Source organism: Ursus americanus, chromosome 21 (assembly GCF_024610735.1).
Source record: "Ursus americanus isolate L20-20 chromosome 21, mUrsAme1.1.p, whole genome shotgun sequence".
Classification (NCBI taxonomy): Eukaryota; Metazoa; Chordata; class Mammalia; order Carnivora; family Ursidae; genus Ursus; species Ursus americanus.
This window is the reverse complement of record NC_142147.1, coordinates 42,376,734-42,396,471: the sequence shown is the minus strand read 5'-3', so window position 1 is coordinate 42,396,471 and position 19,738 is coordinate 42,376,734. Positions and strand designations below refer to the sequence as shown.

The following is a 19,738-nucleotide window of genomic DNA, read 5'->3' as shown; positions in this document are numbered from 1 at the left end:
GTTTATGCTTTGTAAATTTGGTAATAGTCATCATCAGTGGGAACCTCTATCTTCTCCATCCTTTAGAAATACGTGCAAAAAAACCCAACAAAACAAAACTTCATGTCTTTTTCTTGTTCTTCGTATAATTGTCTCTCTTCCTTCATAACTGAGGGACTAGATGCAAATTTTGAAATCTTTACCACGTGCTCATTTCCTGTTTTTTATCTCTGATCAGGACTTTGCATTTATCAGCCAGATGTGTTCTCTTTACTGGAGAAGGGGAAAGAGCCCTGGATGGTTTTACAGGATGAGACAAGAGGACCTTGCCCAGGTGAGTGAGGGCTGAGCCGGCACAGGGACACTATTATTGTAGATAAGAGCCCGGATGTTTGGTGAGGCAGCAACATCTCTGAAATATTGGCCTCAAGTCTCAAGGGATAAAAACCTGTGGATAAACATCTGAGACCTAGAGTCAAAAGTAACCTTTTCACCATGAATTTCCAAATGACCCTTCTCTTCACCTCCAAATACCACTCCAGTTCAGTACTCTTCAATTTCTTTCTCTCATGTTATAAAAAGGTAAGTGTCATTCTTTTCCCCCAGTAGTCAATTTATCAATTCTTTGACTCAATTTCTTTCTCTCTTTTTTTCATTTAGATATTTATAAATTTCTTCATTTAGATATTTGCAAATTTCTCCCTAAAAATTTTTTTTGACCCTGTTTTTATCTATTTTACCTCCTATATCTTGAACTTTTCTTATTTTGCCTAAATTCTCCTTGCTTCTGCATTTCCTGCACTTACTAATTCATTCTTTGAACCAACATCTATTGACTTTCCAATTTCATTTTGGGATAAGAAGACTTAATAAAGAGTATATAATCTATTAAGAAACTTGTATTCTTTTCTGTAACTGGAACATGTCCATAAATTTCAGCAAAATAGGCTCTACATTAAGAGAGGGCCTGATAGGTTGCTTAGTTGAAAATCAGGATAATAGGTTAAAATGGCTTCTGGCTACAGTGAATAATAAGCGGCAGAAGAGAGGCTAATGGAGGACAACAAAGAGAGTGCAATATTGTAGAAAACAAGTCCTGGCTATCAAGAGGAAACAAGGTGCATATTTGGTAAGTTGAGTCTAATTGACAAATTTTTTATTATGAGCAGGACTTAAATTGAAAAAACATAGTATTGGAGCTTCTTTTTTTTTTCCCCCCACACTATTTATTAGTTGTTTATTTAGGAGTTTCTTTTTTATTTGAAATATCAAGGAAAGAAAATAAATTTCATTACCTTATTGGAATCTTGTTTTTAAATTCCAGAAGTTATATTTGTATGTTTGTGTTTTAAAATCATTCTTTTTCTGGGGCGCCTGGGTGGCGCAGCGGTTAAGCGCCTGCCTTCGGCTCAGGGCGTGATCCCGGCGTTCTGGGATCGAGCCCCACATCAGGCTCTTCAGCTATGAGCCTGCTTCTTCCTCTCCCGCTCCCCCTGCTTGTGTTCCCTCTCTCGCTGGCTGTCTCTATCTCTGTCAAATAAATAAATAAAATCTTTAAAAAAAAAAATCATTCTTTTTCTGAACTATCGATACATGCAACAACTTGAATGAAAAATGCTGAATAAAAAATGCCAACTCAAAAGGTCACATGCCAAATGAATCCATTTATAGAACATTTTGGAAATCAGTAAATTATAGCGATTGAAAATATATTAGTGATCGCCAGGGGTTAGGGATGGGCAGGGGAGTGGTGGTCATGGTTATGGCTATAGAGAGGTAGCACAAGAGGTAGAATCTTTGTAGTAATGAATTAGGTCTGAATCTTGATTGTGGTGGTGGTTACAGGAATCCACATACATGATGAAATGACATAACTATAGATATGCATTGCTCCAATGTCAGTTTCATGATTTTGATATTGTGCTTCAATTATGTAAAGATGTGTTCATCAGGCAAAACCGGGTAAAGGGTACTCTTTGCAACTTATTGCGAATTATAATTACAGTTGACCCTTGAACAACTGGAGGGGTTTAGGGATGCTGACCCCTGAACAGTCAAAAATTCATGTAGGGGAACGTGGGTGGCTCAGTTGGTTAAGTGTCTGACTCTTGGTTTTGGCTCAGGCCATGATCTCAGGCTTGTGAGATCGAGCCCCACTCCAGGCTCCACCCTCAGCAGGGAGTCTTCTTAAGATTCTCCCCCTCTCCCTCTGCCCCTCCCCCACTCACTTGAACTCTCTCTGTGTAAAATAAATAAATAAATCCCTTAAAGAAATTAATGTATAAATTTTGACTTCCCAAAAACTTAACTACTAGTAGCTTACTGTTGACTGGAAACCTTACTGATAACATAAATTAACACATACTTTATATGTTATATGTGTTATATAATGGATTCTTAAAGTAAGCTAGGAAAAGAAAACGTTATTAAGAAAATCACAAGAAAGAAACAATAAATTTACAGTACTGGAAAAAATCCATGTATAAGTGGACCTGTGCAGTTTAAACCTGTGTTGTTCAAGGGTCAACTGTATTTCAAAATAAAAGCTTTTATAACGTATTCTGTTCCTTAAGGTTTACACAATTTTATCTAATATTTTTGTTCCCTAAACACTACCACGTGCTTTTAAAATTTTGGTCAATTTTCACATACTATGAATGTTCTATCGTATATTAAACTGGTTCTGCATTTCTTGTTACTAAAGTTACAATTCTTGGTACACGTCAATTATTTATGGGGTTTTTTCCACATTGGATGACGGTTGTGTCTCAAATAAGAAATTCCTTGGCCAAAGGATTTAAAGTTAGAATATTGTGTGCCCAATTAATTAATTGATTAGTCATTGAAAAAGTTGTTTTAAATCATACAAAATTATGTGAATACCTTAAACTATATTTACTTACAACCCATAACTGTTTCACTCTTATTTCAATATAGGGCCAGGGCATACTCTCCCTAATTAAGAGTCTGCCTATTCTTTCCTATATTAACAACACCAATAATTCATTCTCCTAATTTTTTGGTTTCTGTTTGAATGAGAATTTAGGCAGTCTTACTGTAGAATCTCTTTTTCCCCCCAGTCTTTATAATTGACTCTTTCTAAACTCCTGAAATATTATTTGTAGCCTTCTTGAATGAGTTTTTTTTAGACCATTCACTTAGTTTTCATAATAAACAAACAACCTTTCTCTCATATTTCTTTACATAATGTTATTAACATATATAGTTAAAGTGTCATAAATAATTGGTATCAACAAGTTTGGAAACAAACAGCAGATTCATGGTAAAATACATGGGTATCTGAGAGGTAGCTATGATGTGAGTATATTTGTATATTGTGGGAATTAATTACTTACGTTTTCGGAAGGATTGGAGGGCATTGGTTCATATGGAGATCAGGGATGACATCAGTCTCAATGCAGTCTCACTACAAATGAGTTATTTTAAATTAAAACCTTTTAATAATTTAACAGATTAAAGGTGATTGATTTCTAGTGAGGATGGATATTTTCCCTGTGTTTGTTTACTGAATTACAAGTTGTATTTATTTGATAAATGTTTCCTGTGTGCTTGATCTAGACTTATCATTTTTTGCCTTAATACTTTGCATTTTTAATATGAATGGGCATTCACATAAAGGAAACGCTAATACACTAATACCTAGTTAGAGTGGCTGAAAGGATATCTTTATTTTCTTTAGGACTTTAGTTTTCTCTTGTTATGGTGCTAAAATTTTTACTTTACAACTTAACCAAGATATAATTGAAGAATAATAAAGTGCATGTAGTTGAAATCTACAGTTTGGTCTGTTCTGACATTATGTTACATCCATGAAGTTATCACTATATCAATGAACAGACACTTTAGTTATTGCCAGATTTTCCTAATGCCTCTTTGTTATCCATCCCTCCTTCCATGCCCATCTTCAAGTGGTCACTGACCTGCTTTCCGTAACTCTAGATGAGTTCTAGAATTTTACATAAATTGAGTTATCCAATGTACACTCTTTTTTCTTTTTGCTAGCATGACTTTGAAATTCATCTATGTTGTTGCATATATCAATAGGTTTTTTTTTGTTTCTCTGTGGTATGCCATTTATTTTTTAAAAATTTTTATTATATTATTCACCATACAGTACATCATTAGTTTTTGATGTAGTGTTCCATGATTCATTCCATTTATGGCTCTACTTTATTTACACATTCACCTGTTCATGGAATTTAATCTGAAAATTCTCAGCCATTATCTTTTCAAATATTGCTGCTTCTCCCATTCTTCCTCTTTTCTCTTTAAGCTTCCACTTACATTTATGTTTAGTCTTCTAACTGAATCTTCTATATCATAATGCTTCTCTTATGACTTTTCCAACCTTTTTCTCTTGGAATTTTTTTTTTTTTACCTGTATTGTTTCCTTTTTTTTTTTTTTTTTAAGATTTTATTTATGTGACAGAGAGAGAGAGACATCCAGCGAGAGAGGAAACACAAGCAAGGGGAGTGGGAGAGGAAGAAGCAGGCTCCCAGTGGAGCAGGGAGCCCGATACGGGGCTCGATCCCAGGACTCTGGGATCATGCCCTGAGCTGAAGGCAAATGCTTAATGACTGAGCCACCCAGGCGCCTCCCTGTATTGGTTTCTTATTCTTTACTAAAATGATGAATTTTATGTTTAACTTCTTAAGCATAATTTTTTTAAAAAAGATTTTATTTATTTGACAGAGAGAGACAGCTGGCAAGAGAGGGAACACAAGCAGGGGGAGTGGGAGAGGAAGAAGCAGGCTCCCAGCGGAGCAGGGAGCTCAATGCGGGGCTCGATCCCAGGACTCTGGGATCACGCCCTGAGCCAAAGCCAGAAGCTTAACAACTGAACTACCCAGGCACTCCAGCATAATTATTTTTAAACCCTGTCTCGTAACTCCAATATCTAGAGTACTTTTAGATGTATTTCTACTATTATTTCTGTAGTCTGTTTGCATTCATATTGTCTGGTTATTTATTTAATTTTGTGTCAGATAGTGTTTGCAAAATGGTAAAACTATTGCCTAGGCTACCTTCCTTCATAGAGGATCTGTTTGCTTCTATCAGGTACCTGAAGGCATTAACATTTTGGTAGTTTTCTCAATCCATCACCCTCCCTGAGTCACTGAGATGGTTTGAAACTGAGCTGTAGTTCCTGTACAGGTCTACCTCTCTTTTACCCATATTCCTTGATTATAGCCCTTCCATTGTATCTCAACATGATGAATGTTTAGGACTCCCCGGTAGACAGACCCTGGATACTAATCTCTATCACCTCAGCCCTGAGATGTAATAAGTTCTGTCAGTCTCTAAGCCAAATGCTATTACTGATACAATCTGAATAGTAAAAATTGGCTGAGCCTTTCAGTATATTCAAATAATAGTAGTTGTAGTATTTTCTGGTTTTGTTCCTCTAAAATATTTTACCAGTAAGTTTGATAGCCCATAGAGATTTGGTAGAGATGTTTGTTTTCTTTTATAAGTTTTAAAGATTTTTTTGCCATTTATGTCTTTAATTTACTTGTAGTTTCTGTTTGTATATGGTATAAAGAAGAGTTATAGTTTCTTCTCTACATAGTTATAGTGAAACAACACCTGTGGAATAATATGTCTTGTTCCTTCTGTCACAATCTGAGTTTCTGCTCTGTTTCTGGGTCCTTGATTGCCTTCCACTTGATTATTTTTGACCAGAAATATGTAAACATTCTAGACAAAGCTGAGAACCCAGTTGTGGGATTTACATATACATATATAAATTAGAAATGATTCTAGTCAACAGTATTTTATTTTTTCCAGCTATGTTCACTTGTTTAGTTCAAGCTCAGGATAAGCAGCAAGTTAGGTTTCACCAAGAAGAGATGTATACAAGAGACATAGTTAAGGACCTGGAATCTAAATGGAAGTGAGAAAAATAGGAGGGTGATAGAGAGTAAAAATATAGTAGGGTCATTATTTCTAACTTTCATATTTATGCTGTGTTTTGGGGGGCCCATAGCTGGTGTATTAAATTAAGAATATGCAAATTATAACCTGCTGAATGAGGAGGCACAAGCCACCCACATATGGTCAGCAGGTAGCTCCCTCAGCATCCAAGCTTCCACTTTGGGGAAGTGAATATGCTGGAGTCATTTTGGCTGAACGCACAGTGTTAATACAATTACACAAAGGAAGTCAAGTCACAATATTTATCATTTATGAATTGTAGAAATGGGAGCAGGGGCACACAAGGGCAGTCCTACATCACAGGTCACGAACAAGTGGGAGATAAGAGAGCAGAGGAGCAAACACCATACTTACAAGGTGGTTGGGGTGGAGGTCACTTTTTGTGGGCTCAACTCAGTGGTTAATTTTAAAGGTGCCTGGGAAAAGCCAAGCAGAAGCTTACGGTGGGAATTCTAAGCTCAGATTCTTATCTAAATGTTGAGACTCTGGATGTGAGCAGGGTTGTCATACTGTAAGGTCTAGGCAGCATCTCAAAATAGCTGCTTTCTCATCACATTCTATTATCTGGGGAATTTATGTTAATGTCTTTCATTTACATTCCTTCAATATTTTTTTCATTTACCCTAAACTCCTTGCCTGCAATAATTAGCACAATAATAATTACTTCTTTCTAGCAGTAGTTTATGTGTGAAATACTGTTAAACCATTTTCAATCCCCCACATTCCCACATTTTTCTTCTCTAATTATTATCATCATCATCATCTACTAATTGTTCAGTGCTTTTTCTGTGTCAGACACTTTATAAAAATAGTATGTTTTCCCAATCCTCTCAATAAATCTCTTTAAAAAAACATTAATATCCCTAATATCATACAGAAAAATAAGAGCTCAGTCAAGCTCAGTAATTTTCTCATAACCTAAAGATGGTGTTAGTAAACAGAACGGAGCCTGAAACTGTGGTCTGTCCTTTTTCCACTACAATACACTACTACTTACATATGTAACTGAACTGCCTTTCAACTTATTCCATCACCGCTAGAGTACTTCTCCATTCCCAGCTCTACTCCCAAGAAAAATGTATAACATAACCTCATGACAATTTCATCAAATCTGGCACATATCAAAAATGAGTCACAGAGTGGTCCTACTTATTCCTAGCTCATGCCAGACTCTTTGCCCTTGGCAACTTCTCAAACTTTTCCTTTTTGAACTATCACCCATAATTATGTCCTTTAACCTAAGTGCAACATACCTGTGTTACTGAATTCCTACTGTCTGTTAACTCTAGACTAGATTACTTCCCATATATTAGACTGATATTTCCCAACATTACTGTTTTTAAGCTCAAAATTATATAAGACATTCATCATAGTATCTTCCATAGTACTTGAAAATTTGTAGATACTTTCTGTAATATTTTCAGAGGCCTTGCATAGAAGGGAAAGGAAGAGAAGACCTAGGGAAGGGCTTGAAAGCGTAAAGCAGAATGGATGAGCAATACTATAAACTCTAGAATAAAGAAAACAAAAGCACCTTGGTTGGAGTCATGTGACAAAAAGATGACTTGGCTATGCACCGTGGAGGAAATGAGCAGGGTGAAGTCTGCTTGTACAAAGGCAAATTGAAAAATGATTAAGTAGACATCATTACATTTCTGCATATTTGTCTTTGAGTTAATTTAGATATGCTTTTGTTTCCTCCTATCTGTACAGAAAGTAATATGGAAGCCGTATCTGTACTCATTTCAGTAAAGATGGAAGTGACTAGATAGTGAGATGTATTACATTATTATCATATGATTAAATGATCCCAGTTGTGCTTCCCAGTACTTGGTTTTTGTAAGATCCTTTACTCCATCCTAAATTCCTCCCATTCTTTTTTTTTTTTTGTCTTGTATTTTTTTTAATGCCTAACATATGCTAAGGGTTGATTTACCATACTTAGTGAAACAGTCTTATCTTTACATTGGCATTCCATGACTGGGTGGTACCTGAATAATTATTTTTTTTAATTGAATTGCTCAGATGAATTTGACTAAAACAAAGCTTTTATATATCTAATCACCCACCTCAATTTTTATTAGTTCTCTTAAATTTCTATTTATTTTTTGCCCCTTTTTCATATTGCCCAAAATTTGAGAATTTAAGTCATTCACTTCTTGTGTGCCTTACGTATTTTAGGATTTGTTTTTATATCTACACTGAACATTTATTTCTTTTTGAACAGTAAAACAGTATGAATTTATCTTCTTATCTTGCAGATGTTCAGTCCAGATATCAGAGCAAGAAGTTATCACAAAAAAATGTCACTTTTGAGAAAGAATTGACTCAATTGGAAATTTGTAAAAAAAACAGTGTGGAATATTTATGTTTCAGGGGTGATTGGGAAATCAAAGATCAGTTTGAAACACAACAGGAAAATCAGGAAGAATGTTTTAAGCAGGTTATACTCACCAATGAAAAAATGTCCACTTTTAACCATCACACAGTTTTTAATGTACACCACAAACAGAAAATAGGAAAGAATCTGAATGAATTTAAAGAATCTGGGAAAGCCTTTCCTCCTGGCTCAGACTGTACTCAACATCAAGTAATTCACATTAGGGAGAAATTTTGTGAAGATAACGAATATGAGAAGACCTTTCTTTCTGATTCAGAACTTACTCACTATCAGACAGTTCACACTGCTAAGAAAACATATGAATGTAAAGAATGTGGGAAGGCATTTAGTTTGCGTTCAAGTCTTACTGGTCATAGGAGGATTCATACTGGTGAAAAACCTTTTAAATGTAAGGAATGTGGGAAGGTCTTTAGATTTCATTCACAACTTAGTGTCCATAAGCGTATTCATACTGGTGAGAAGTCTTATGAATGTAAGGAATGTGGGAAGGCCTTTAGTTGTGGCTCAGATCTTACACGACATCAGAGAATTCATACTGGGGAAAAACCCTATGAATGTAATGAATGTAGGAAGGCCTTTAGTCAGCGATCACATCTTACTAAACATCAGAGAATTCACACTGGTGAAAAACCTTATGAATGTAAAGAGTGTGGAAAAGCTTTTACTCGTGGCTCACACCTAACTCAACATCAGAGAACTCATACTAGTGAGAAATCTTATGAATGTAAGGAATGTGGAAAAGCCTTTATTCGTGGTTCAAATCTTGCTCAACATCAGAATGTTCATGTTGGTAGGAAACCCTATGAATGTGAGAAATGTGGAAAAGCCTATATTTGGAGTTCACACCTTGCTCGACATCAACGAATTCATACTGGTAGGAAACCTTATGAATGTAAGCAATGTGGGAAGACATTTATTTGGGCTTCATATCTTGCTCAACATGAGAAAATTCATAATGAGAGGAAACTCTATGAATGTAAGGAATGTAGAAAGACCTTTCTTCATGGCTCAGAGTTTAATCGACATCAAAAAATTCATACTGGTGAGAGAAACTATGAATGTAAGGAATGTGGAAAGACCTTTTTTCGTGGTTCAGAACTTAATCGACATCAGAAAATCCATACTGGAAAGAGACCATATGAATGTGAAGAATGTGGAAAAGCCTTTCTCTGGGGTTCACAACTTACTCGACATCAGAGAGTACATACTGGTGAGGAACCTTATGTGTGTAAAGAATGTGGGAAATCTTTTATCTGGGGTTCACAACTTACACGACATAAGAAAATTCATACTGATATAGAATCCTATGAACATAAGGAAAGTAGCCAGATCTTTGGTCACCATCCATATTTTCCTGAACAGAAAATTCATAATGGTGAGAATCTTCATCAATGGAAAGACTATGGGAACACCTTTAGTCAGGACTCAGACTTTGCTCAACACCAGGATATTTACACTTTTGAGAAATCCTATGAATATAAAAATTTTGAGACATCATTTTCTCCAGGCTCTCACTTTATTTCACTCTTATAAAATCTTATGGTATAAAAATATAGGAAAGTCTTTATTCATGACTCACTAATTGATATCCATTAATTCCTTCTTTTGAGAAACCCCACAAGTGTAAGTAATATTGGAAAACTCTTTGTCAGAGCACACAACACATTCAACAGCAGAGAATTCATAATGCAATCTGTATTAATACATGAAAGCATTTACAGAATGGTTTTCCATTTGGACTATCATAGTAAAACCCTATGAATAAGATGACACTGTGAATCTCTTTTGAATCATTCTTAAAGCATTCTCCACATCATTGATATTATTCTGCATAGAATTTAAATCTAACTCGTGTAGGTCAACCTTCCATCACTATTTGAATCTTGTTACACTTCCGCAAAATTATACCAAAGGTGAATTTCTGTTATGTAATTAATCTTGGAAAGCCTTGAGCTACGCCATACAACTTATTTGGTATGCCTTAGTTCCAACACCTCTTATCTGTGTTTTTTGGAAAGTAACTCAAATCTGTGTCTGTTTGCTTACTTATTTGATTATAAAGGGTTAAATGAGCTTGACGACTTAAATGACATCAGGACCACATTAATATTAGTATTAGACCATTTCTATGAGAAAGACTTTGACAATATAATGAATATAGACAAATATGCCATCTGTATATGTGTCTTATTGAACAGTAGGATAATTCTGAAGAAAAACCCATAAAACAGAATGAAAGGAAGAAAGTTTTGAATCAGTATTCATTTGCTGCACAAAAAAATCCATACGATAAAGAAAGCCTTATGGTTTTAATGAAAGTGGGGTTGTTGAGTGCTCAAAAGTGTTTTTTGTTCTGTTTTTAAAGGCATTTGAAGGTGATTTGTCTCTGACAAATTTCTAAAGTCAAATGTCCTATCCATTTTATCACCACAATTAAAATTAAAAATTAGAAAATGGCCAAATGAATTCTGACCTCTTGGAAATTTATTACTTACATATATAAATAATTTTCAAAGTAATAAGCAAATCAAAAGTGAAACTACAGGCTATTTAGTTGTAAATGATAATGAAACTCCTATATAACAAATCTTATGGATATGACCATGGCAGTTCTCAATGGAAATTATTCTACATATATAACTAAACCAATTGACAGCAGTTTACTTCTTGTCACCACTGTGTCTCCAGCACTTATGACAGTGCCTGTCATATTGTGGAGTCCAGATATTTGTCAAATTAAATAATGATTACTGAACTAAACAAGCTAATGTCCCAATGGGCATTTGAATTAATCGAAAGTTGTAATGAAAATAAAGCAAAAATCATGGAATAAAGAACAATACAAAGTAGGTTTTTAAAATTTTAAGTCAGAATGTTTCTTTGAAGAAAGTTATTATAACTAGACTTAGGCAATGCCTGCACATTTAGAGGATATTTTTAATGGTAATATAAATAGATATAAACCATATTAGACCCAACTTTTAAATAGAGTATGGTTTGTCTTCTAGGAAAACATTTTAAATGATTAAATTTCAAGAGTAACTGAAAGGGGCCAAAAAAATTTAACAATTGGAAAAAATAATCTTTAAAAATTATGTAGGAGCAGATAATTGTCCAGGCTACCCCCTGAAGGAACAGAAAATCCTATGGAAAAATTGTGAGCAGTTGCTAAGAGACTAACATAATTCTGATAATAAAAGTAGATGTGGAGTAGCCCTTGAACAACACATTCCAGAATAATTCCACTCATGAACATACAAAGAAAAAAACTAACACAGTAGTCAAATGATTTTGAAAATTGTTTAAACTCTGACCTGGATGGGTGATAATTCTGTAGTTTACACATAACTGCAAGATATCAATGATGAAGATGTACCTTATCAGTTCAGTACTTAATTTATTCTAAGAGTATTTTCTTGGTACCTTTTAGTATTAATAAGTTAAAGAATGTTGAGCTTATATACATGGATTTAGCGCATTTATAATTAGGTTCTTTAGTGGTAGCTAAACAGTATTAGGGAAGAGTAGTTCCCTCCCAAATTATTGTCTTCTGTGGAATTTCTCAACTCACACGGGAAAAATGAAATTTTTTTGTTATATTACTTTGTTGTAATAAACCAGCCATTTTCATTCATGCTGACTATTTTTTAAGGGGATGAATACACAGAAAAATAACTTTCTGGACATCCATATACAGATAAATATGGGGCATTACTTTTTCCTTTTGCCTTGATTTCTGTGTTGAGTTTAGTATCAGTGTGCGTATCTGGTGCTTCTATCTCCTTCACTGTGAATTCCTGAATCTCCTTCAATCTCCTGAATCTCCTTCCTGAAACTCCTTCCTGAATCTCCTGAAGTACATTTCCTGAACCCCTTTCCATTGGTATGTTTGTGAATTTTGATAATGTCTTCTCTAGTCTACCTTAGAGATGACAGAACATTCCTTAGTTTTTCCCTGACCACCTTTCTTTGCAGGAACCATTCTGCTAGAATCATTTTGGGAAAGAGTTTTTAATAATTACTGTTAGCACAGTTGGATAAAATTTATGGGAAAGAAAATTAGATTCATCCCTGGCAGTGTAACATAAGAAGAACTCCCAACAAATCAAGATATCTAAATGTAAAAAATAAAAAGAAACTTTACAAGTACTACATGGGTAAATTCCTTTATAGCCCCAGAATGGAGATATCAATAAGTATGACTCAAAAATCCTGGAGAAATAAAGAAGAAAATATAAATAAATTTATAGGACTAAATGTTAAAGATAATGGAGAATGACAGAATGGAGATATTTGCAACTATATCACAGACTAATATCCTTAAAGAGTCTAAAAATTGATATGAGAATGCAAGTTACACACACTGAGATACCACTTCATCCCAAAAAGATGGGCAAAAATTAAAAACTGTATTTATATACTCCATTGGCAAGACTAGAAAAACAAGAATTCTCAAACTGCTGATGAAAATGCAAAATAGTACAATTCATATAGGAGGAAATCAAGTAACGTTCATGTGTAGTCTCGTGCATTTACTGTAAGATCAGCACCCTTGCTTCTATCCCAAAGATACACTGGTAAAATTACAAAATGTATGCACAAAGGAATTTTTAAAAAACACTATTTGTAAATGCAGCAAACTGGAAACAACCCAGGTGTCCAGCAACAGACTGGCTAAATTAATTATATGAATGTGCAGTGGAATATTGCTTACCTGTATACTCCTAGGGAGTGATCTTCAGGATATGTTAAATGAAAAATAGGTGAGTTCAAAATGATATGTATATTATGCTAATATTTGTGGAAGAAGAGAGGAATACTATATATGCCTGTACTTTCAACAAGAAATCTCAACACAAAACAAGAGTTAGGAGAGAGCAAGGATCAAATAACCTTTGGTTATACCTTGATTTCTATTTTGACTTTGGACCCATGTAGATATTTTACATATCATCTTTTATTTTAAAAATTAAATCGGGCAGTTGGCTCAGTTGGGTTAAGCGTCCAACTCTTGATTTCAGCTCAGGTCATGATCTCAGGGTTGTGAAATCAAGCCCCGTGTCAGGCTCCACACTCAGTGGGGAGTCTGTTTGAAATTCTCTCTCTGCTCCTTCCCTGCCCTGGCTCATGCACTCTCTCTCTAAAATAAATTTTTAAAAAATGAAGTCAAAGGAAAATAGCAAACCTATATATCAAAGCCAATGAATTTGATTCTACATCATATTATAGCATGATAACATAAAGAACAATAATTTCAAGTGATGTTAAAATATTTTTACTTACTGGGGCACCTGGGTGGCTCAGTTGGTTAGGTGTCCAACTCTTGATTTCAGCTCAGATTATGATCTCAGGGTTGTGTGACCAAGCTCCATGTTGGGCTCTGTGCTCAGCACAGAGTCTGCTTGTCCCTCTCCCTCTGCTCCTCCCCCACTCATGCTCATGCTCTCCCTCTCAAATAAATAAAAATCTTTTGAAAAAATATTTTGACTTACTATTAGAATATCTCAAAGTCAAAGAAAAATATAAAGAAATCTAAACTGCCTTTACTAGTCTTGTTAATGGTGATATTGGTATTTTAGGTGAGTTCAAAATTAATTACATAATTTCATGAGGAGTTATTTTTTTCAAAAGAAAAACATAAAGAAGTAAAATACCTCATAGTCTTTCATTTGAATTGAAAGTATGTATTTCCTACCTCTGTCCACCAAAGGATTTGAAAGCATTCATGACATAGAAGCAGTGAGCTCCCCAAGTATCCAAACTGTGGTTTTCAAATTCTGTTTTCTAAAAAAAAAAAAAAAGAAAGAAAGAAGCAAGGGCTCCTTGAAGAAATAAGACAGGTCAAGGGTAGGAAATGTACATATGATTATCATAAAACATCTTATTGTGCCTAAAAGCAATAAAGCTATCAAAGACCATAGGATCATCAACAAAAAGGAACTGACCAAAAATAGGATAATTTGAGCATCAAAAACTATTGCAGTGGGTTGAAACCATGACTGTAGGTAAAACTTCCTAAATTCAAAATGAAAAAAAAAAAATGAAAGAGCCCTTTATGGAATTCGCCGGAGTACTAGCTCCTTCTGAAATTTCAATAATAAAGGAACAGAGCCAAGTATTTATCATGATTCTTCTGTACAAGCTGTAATCAAATAGTTGGTGAGAGAAGATTTTATTATAAAAGAATTAGCTCATATTTTCAGAAAGAATGACAGACTTAGAAAGTTTACATTTGGCATCCTTTAATAAAATAATGGATTTAGCAACAATCCATAATAAATGGGTGATTGGGAATTTCAATCAGGTTGATGACACCTGAACTAATTAGCCAATCTTAGCAACATTAAATTGGAACAATATGGTTTTAATATGCCTCCTAATATGATGCCATAGGAAGTAGAAAGTACTACTTAAGATATATTTCCCAACATTGAACCTGATTATTTTAGCCTCTTGATTTAATTACCAGTTGATAGGAAATAAAATGAATTTAAAAACCCTTTAAGTGGTATAGTGAAGATCACAACTGGCCAAATCAGAACATGGAAAATTCTACAGGACAAATAACCAAGTTTCTTCAATAAATGAGTGGCGTGGTAAGGACGGAGGAAAATGGAGAACTGTCATCGTTGAAACATATCAACCAGATTCAAAGTGTGAAACATTCTTGGGTCCAGACTTGAACAGATAACTGAATAGATATTTTAAGGAAGTCATGAAAAATTGAACATGGATTGGGTATTAGATATTAAGTAATTTTGTTAATTTAGTTGGCTGTGGTAAAGAGAGTGCAGTTAATTCAAATGGAAATCTTTATTTGCCAGACATATTAAAGGGTTGGTGAGTGAAATGATATGATTTGCATTTAAATACTGGAGAAAAAATTAGGGGATGTGGTAAAGGTTAAAAAAAAGAAGAAGAGCAAAGTATGAACAGTTATCTATACTCTTCTCTTTTATTTTTTTTATTATGTTATATTAGTCACCATACAGTACATCTCTAGTTTTTGATGTAAAGTTCCATGATTCATTAGTTGCGTATAACACCCAGGGCACCATGCAATACGTGCCCTCCTTAATACCCATCACCAGCCTATCCCTATTTACAGGGGATATTCCCCCACCTCCTCCCCTCTGAAGCCCCCAGTTTGTTTCCCAGAGTCCATAGTCTCTCATGGTTCATTCCCCCTTCTGTTTACCCCCCCTTTCTTCTTCCCTTTCTTCTCCTACTGATCTTCCTACTTCTTATGTTCCATAAATGAGTGAAACCATATGATAATTGTCCTTCTCTGCTTGATCACTCTCTCACACCATACACAAAGATAAACTCCAAAAGGATGAAAGACCTCGATGTGAGACAGGAATCCATCAAAATCCTAGAAGAGAACATAGGCAGCAACCTCTACAACATCGGCCAAAGCAAACTTTTTCATGACACATCTCCAAAGCAAGAGAAACAAAAGATAAAATGAACTTGTGGGACTTCATCAAGATAAAAAGCTTCTGCACAGCCAAGGAAACAGTCAATAAAACTAAGAGGCAGCCCACGGAATGGGAGAATATATTTGCAAATGATGCTACAGATAAAAGACTGGTATCCAAGATCTACAAAGAATTTCTCAAACTCAATACGCGAGAAACTAATAAACAAATCATAAAATGGGCAGAAGATATGAATAGACACTTTTCCAATGATGACATACAAATGGCTAACAAACACATGCAAAAATGTTCAAAATCATTAGCCATCAGGGAAATTCAAATCAAAACCACACTAAGATACCACCTTACGCCAGTTAGAATGGCAAAAATTGACAAGGCAAGAAACAACAATTGCTGGAGAGGATGTGGAGAAAGGGGATCCCTCCTACATTGTTGGTGGGAATGCAAGTTGGTACAGCCACTCTGGAAAACAGTGTGGAGGTCTCTTAAAAAGTTAAAAATTGAGCTACCCTATGACCTAGCCATTGCACTACTGGTATTTACCCCAAAGATACAGACGTAGTGAAGAGAAGGACCATATGCACCCCAATGTTCATAGCAGCATTGTCCACAATAGCTAAATCGTGAAAGGAGCCAAGATGCCCTTCAACAGATGACTGGATTAAGAAGTTGTGGTCCATATATACAATGGAATATAACTCAGCTATCAGAAAGAACGATTTCTCAACATTTGCTGCAACATATACGGCACTGGAGGAGATAATGCTAAGTGAAATAAGTCAAGCAGAGAAAGACAATTACCATATGATTTCTCTCATCTATGGAACATAAGAACTAGGAAGATCGGTAGGGGAAGAAAGGGATAAAGAAAGGGGGGTAATCAGAAGGGGGAATGAAGCATGAGAGACTATGGACTATGAGAAACAAACTGAGGGCTTCAGAGGGGAAGAGGGTGGATGAATGGGATAGACTGGTGATGGGTAGTAAGGAGGATATGTATTGCATGGTGCACTGGGTGTTATACGCAACGAATGAATCATTGAACTTTACATCAGAAACCAGGGATATACTGTATGGTGACCAACATAATATAATAAAAAAACATTAAAAAAAAAAGTTAAAAATTGAGCTACCCTATGATCCAGCCATTGCACTACTGGGTATTTACCCCAAAGATACAGACGTAGTGAAGAGAAGGGCCATATGCATTCAATGTTCATAGCAGCTTTGTCCACAATAGGTAAATCGTGGAAGGAGCTGAGATGCCCTTCAACAGATGCCTGCATTAAGAGTTGTGGTCCATATATACAATGGAATATTACTCAGCTATCATAAAGAACGAGTTCTCAACATTTGCTGCAACATATACGGCTTGGAGGAGATAATGCTAAGTGAAATAAGTCAAGCAGAGAAAGACAATTATCATATGGTTTCTCTCATCTATGGATCATAAGAACTAGGAAGATTGGTAGGGGAAGAAAGGGATAAAGAAAGGAGGGGTTAATCAGAAGGGGGAATGAAGCATGAGAGACTATGGACTCTGAGAAACAAACTGAGGGCTTCAGAGGGTACGGGGGTGGGGGAATGGGATAGACTGGTGATGGGTAGTAAGGAGGGCATGTATTGCATGGTGCACTGGGTGTTATACGCAACTAATGAATCATCGAACTTTACATCAAAAACCAGTGATGTACTGTACGGTGACTAACATAATATAATAAAAAATATTATTATAATGTTTTTAAAAAGCTATCAGCAGAAGGGAGGAAGAGAAGGGGAAAAAAGAGGGAAGGAATGTTTCTTGTTTTGCAGAACCAACAATTCCAGCCAAGGAGACACCTGAGCAGGTGTTTTATCTGATTGCCCCTTGCTATGTGTGTTTAGCCCGACAGCCCCTCAACTGAATCAGTTTGAGCCAGAAGGGAGGTGAGGACCTGCACAGAAGCCCCCCTGAGCTGACTGAAGTTACCCTTAGCTCATTATAATACTAAGATGTACTATATATTGGCTAATTGAATTTAAATTTAAAAAAATACTACTAAGATCTCCTTCTATGAGTAGAGTTTTCCACCATTTTTTGAACATACAATGTCCACACTGGCACGTTGAAATGCTGGACATGTGCAAGTGAACCAGAAGTGCCCATATGACTCCCTGCCCCTGCCCTGCCACACTGCATAATAACTTCCTGTACTAACCACAGAGGGAGACAGTGCTCTCAGAGCGATCTCCCAGTGTCCTTACTTGTAACAAGTAACAAAAAGTTCTTTGTTTTCAACATTTCCTTGGTTTGTGTTCAATTTGGTGCATGCCAAGCAGTGAACTACTTGAGTTCAGTTACACTTCTACCTCCAAAAAACTCAAAGCTTTCCTTAGGGAATAAAAATTAGAAAATCATAATGACGCAGGCAGAAAATATGGGAGATAAGTTCTGAGTATCGTAGAAGATGATCTTACCCAGTGAGATCAGGTTGCTGTAGTTCTCCAACATCACATCCCTGTACAAGTCCCTCTGAGTGGCGTTAAGGCATTCCCACTCCTCCGGAGAGAAGTCGATGGCCACATCCCTGAATGTCACCAACCGTTGAAACAATAAATCCATTTATTATTGGTGAAAATATGACAATGACTTTGAGATAAAGTGAGGAAAGAAAGAGGAGGGCATGAAGGAAGGGGATGACACAGTAAATAGGTAATGGCTGAACACCTTGTAACATTAAAGGAAATTAGGTGCCTGAACTATAGTGTCAATGTGATCCTTGATCACTCCTATTGCTACCGAGGAAGATAAAACTTCCTACGTATAATAGGATAATTCTATTATCCAGAAAAGTCCAGGAATACAAAAGGCCAGATGAATGCAGTTCTCTAATTAAATGAAATCGTATATACAGCCACACAGCATATTAAGCTTTCAAATTCTCAAAAAATAATAAATTCTCAATAAATATGAGTTCTTTTCTTCTCTTCTCCCCTTAAAGGAAAAGGTAAACAAATTTAATGAAATTTTTCCAAATAATTTTTAACAAATCTCTAGGCTAAAACATAGAATTTAGGGGGATGCCTGGGTGGCTCAGTCAGTTAAGCATCTGACTTCAGCGCAAGTCATGATCCCAGGGTCCTGGGATTGAGCCCTGTATGGGGTGCCCCACTCGGCAGGGAGTCTACTTGGGATTCTCTCTCTCCCTCTCCTTCTGCCTCTCCTCCCACTCACACGTTTTCTCTCTCTAAACAAATAAATAAATAAAATCTTTAAAAAAAGAATTTTTTGAAGATTCAAATTCTTCAAGACACAATATTATATCACTGAATATAATTGATATTTCCATTTTATGGATGAAATGATCTTATTTGGGAGTATTTCAATTAAATTCTCTAATGTCTTTGAGCACTAAGAATCTCCAATTTACAAGAGAGTAGGCATCTGGCAGATTCTATTTCTACTTCCTTGTGTGCAAGCTGATGGATGCTAATCTAGGTGCTACTGGCATCACGGACACATTCTGGCCAACTCCAAGGTAAACCTGACCGCCGATCACCCTCTCATTGGTTCCTGGGCAAGAGGGTTGTGGTACACAGAATAACAGCCCCCCAAAGATGTCCACATCTGAATCCCTGGAATCTTTGAGTACGTAAACTTACATGACAAATGTAGATGTGATTACGGATCTTTAGATGGGTAAATTACCCTGGATTATCTGGTTGGGCCCAGTGTAATCATAAGGGTATTTTAAGTGATAGAGGCAAGCAGAAGAGTCAGAGAAGGGGATGTGATAATGAAAGCAGAAGTCAGAATGATTGCTGGCTCTGAAAATGGAACAGAGCCATGAGCCAAGGGACGTGGGCAGACTATAGCAGCTGGAAAAATGCAAGGATAGATTCTCCTCTGGAACCTTCAGAAGAACACAGACCTACCAACACCTTGATTTTAGCCTGTAAAACCAATTTCAGACTTTGACC

General features: G+C 35.8%; 2 protein-coding genes across 6 annotated transcripts in view; one reads left to right on the top strand and one right to left on the bottom strand.

The window, feature by feature from the left end:
* Positions 1-12,006, top strand: part of ZNF790 (zinc finger protein 790) — a 28,665-nt gene extending 16,659 nt beyond the window's left edge. For 2 of the 4 annotated variants that reach the window (XM_045805220.2, XM_045805223.2), the window contains 2 exons: positions 218-313; positions 8,197-12,006. In XM_045805220.2, coding sequence (XP_045661176.2) covers positions 218-313; positions 8,197-9,869 — 1,769 coding nt within the window. In that variant the 3' untranslated portion in view covers positions 9,870-12,006. The remainder of the gene's footprint in view (positions 1-217; positions 314-8,196) is intronic. The other 2 variants (XM_087871074.1, XM_045805222.2) reach the window with 2 other exon arrangements.
* LOC123797391 (zinc finger protein 571-like) overlaps positions 1,034-19,738 on the bottom strand; it is a 41,554-nt gene continuing 22,849 nt past the window's right edge. Inside the window, exons 1-4 of one of the 2 annotated variants that reach the window (XR_015728167.1) lie at positions 18,236-19,428; positions 14,032-14,120; positions 3,336-3,406; positions 1,034-1,509 (exon numbers count right to left, since the gene is read on the bottom strand). Coding sequence is in view for 1 of the 2 variants with exons in the window: in XM_045805273.2 (XP_045661229.1) it covers positions 14,107-14,120; positions 18,236-18,362 (141 nt within the window). In the remaining variant the exon portion in view is untranslated. Of the gene's footprint in view, positions 1,510-3,335; positions 3,407-4,008; positions 14,121-18,235; positions 19,429-19,738 lie in introns of those variants that run through there. The other variant, XM_045805273.2, reaches the window with a different exon arrangement.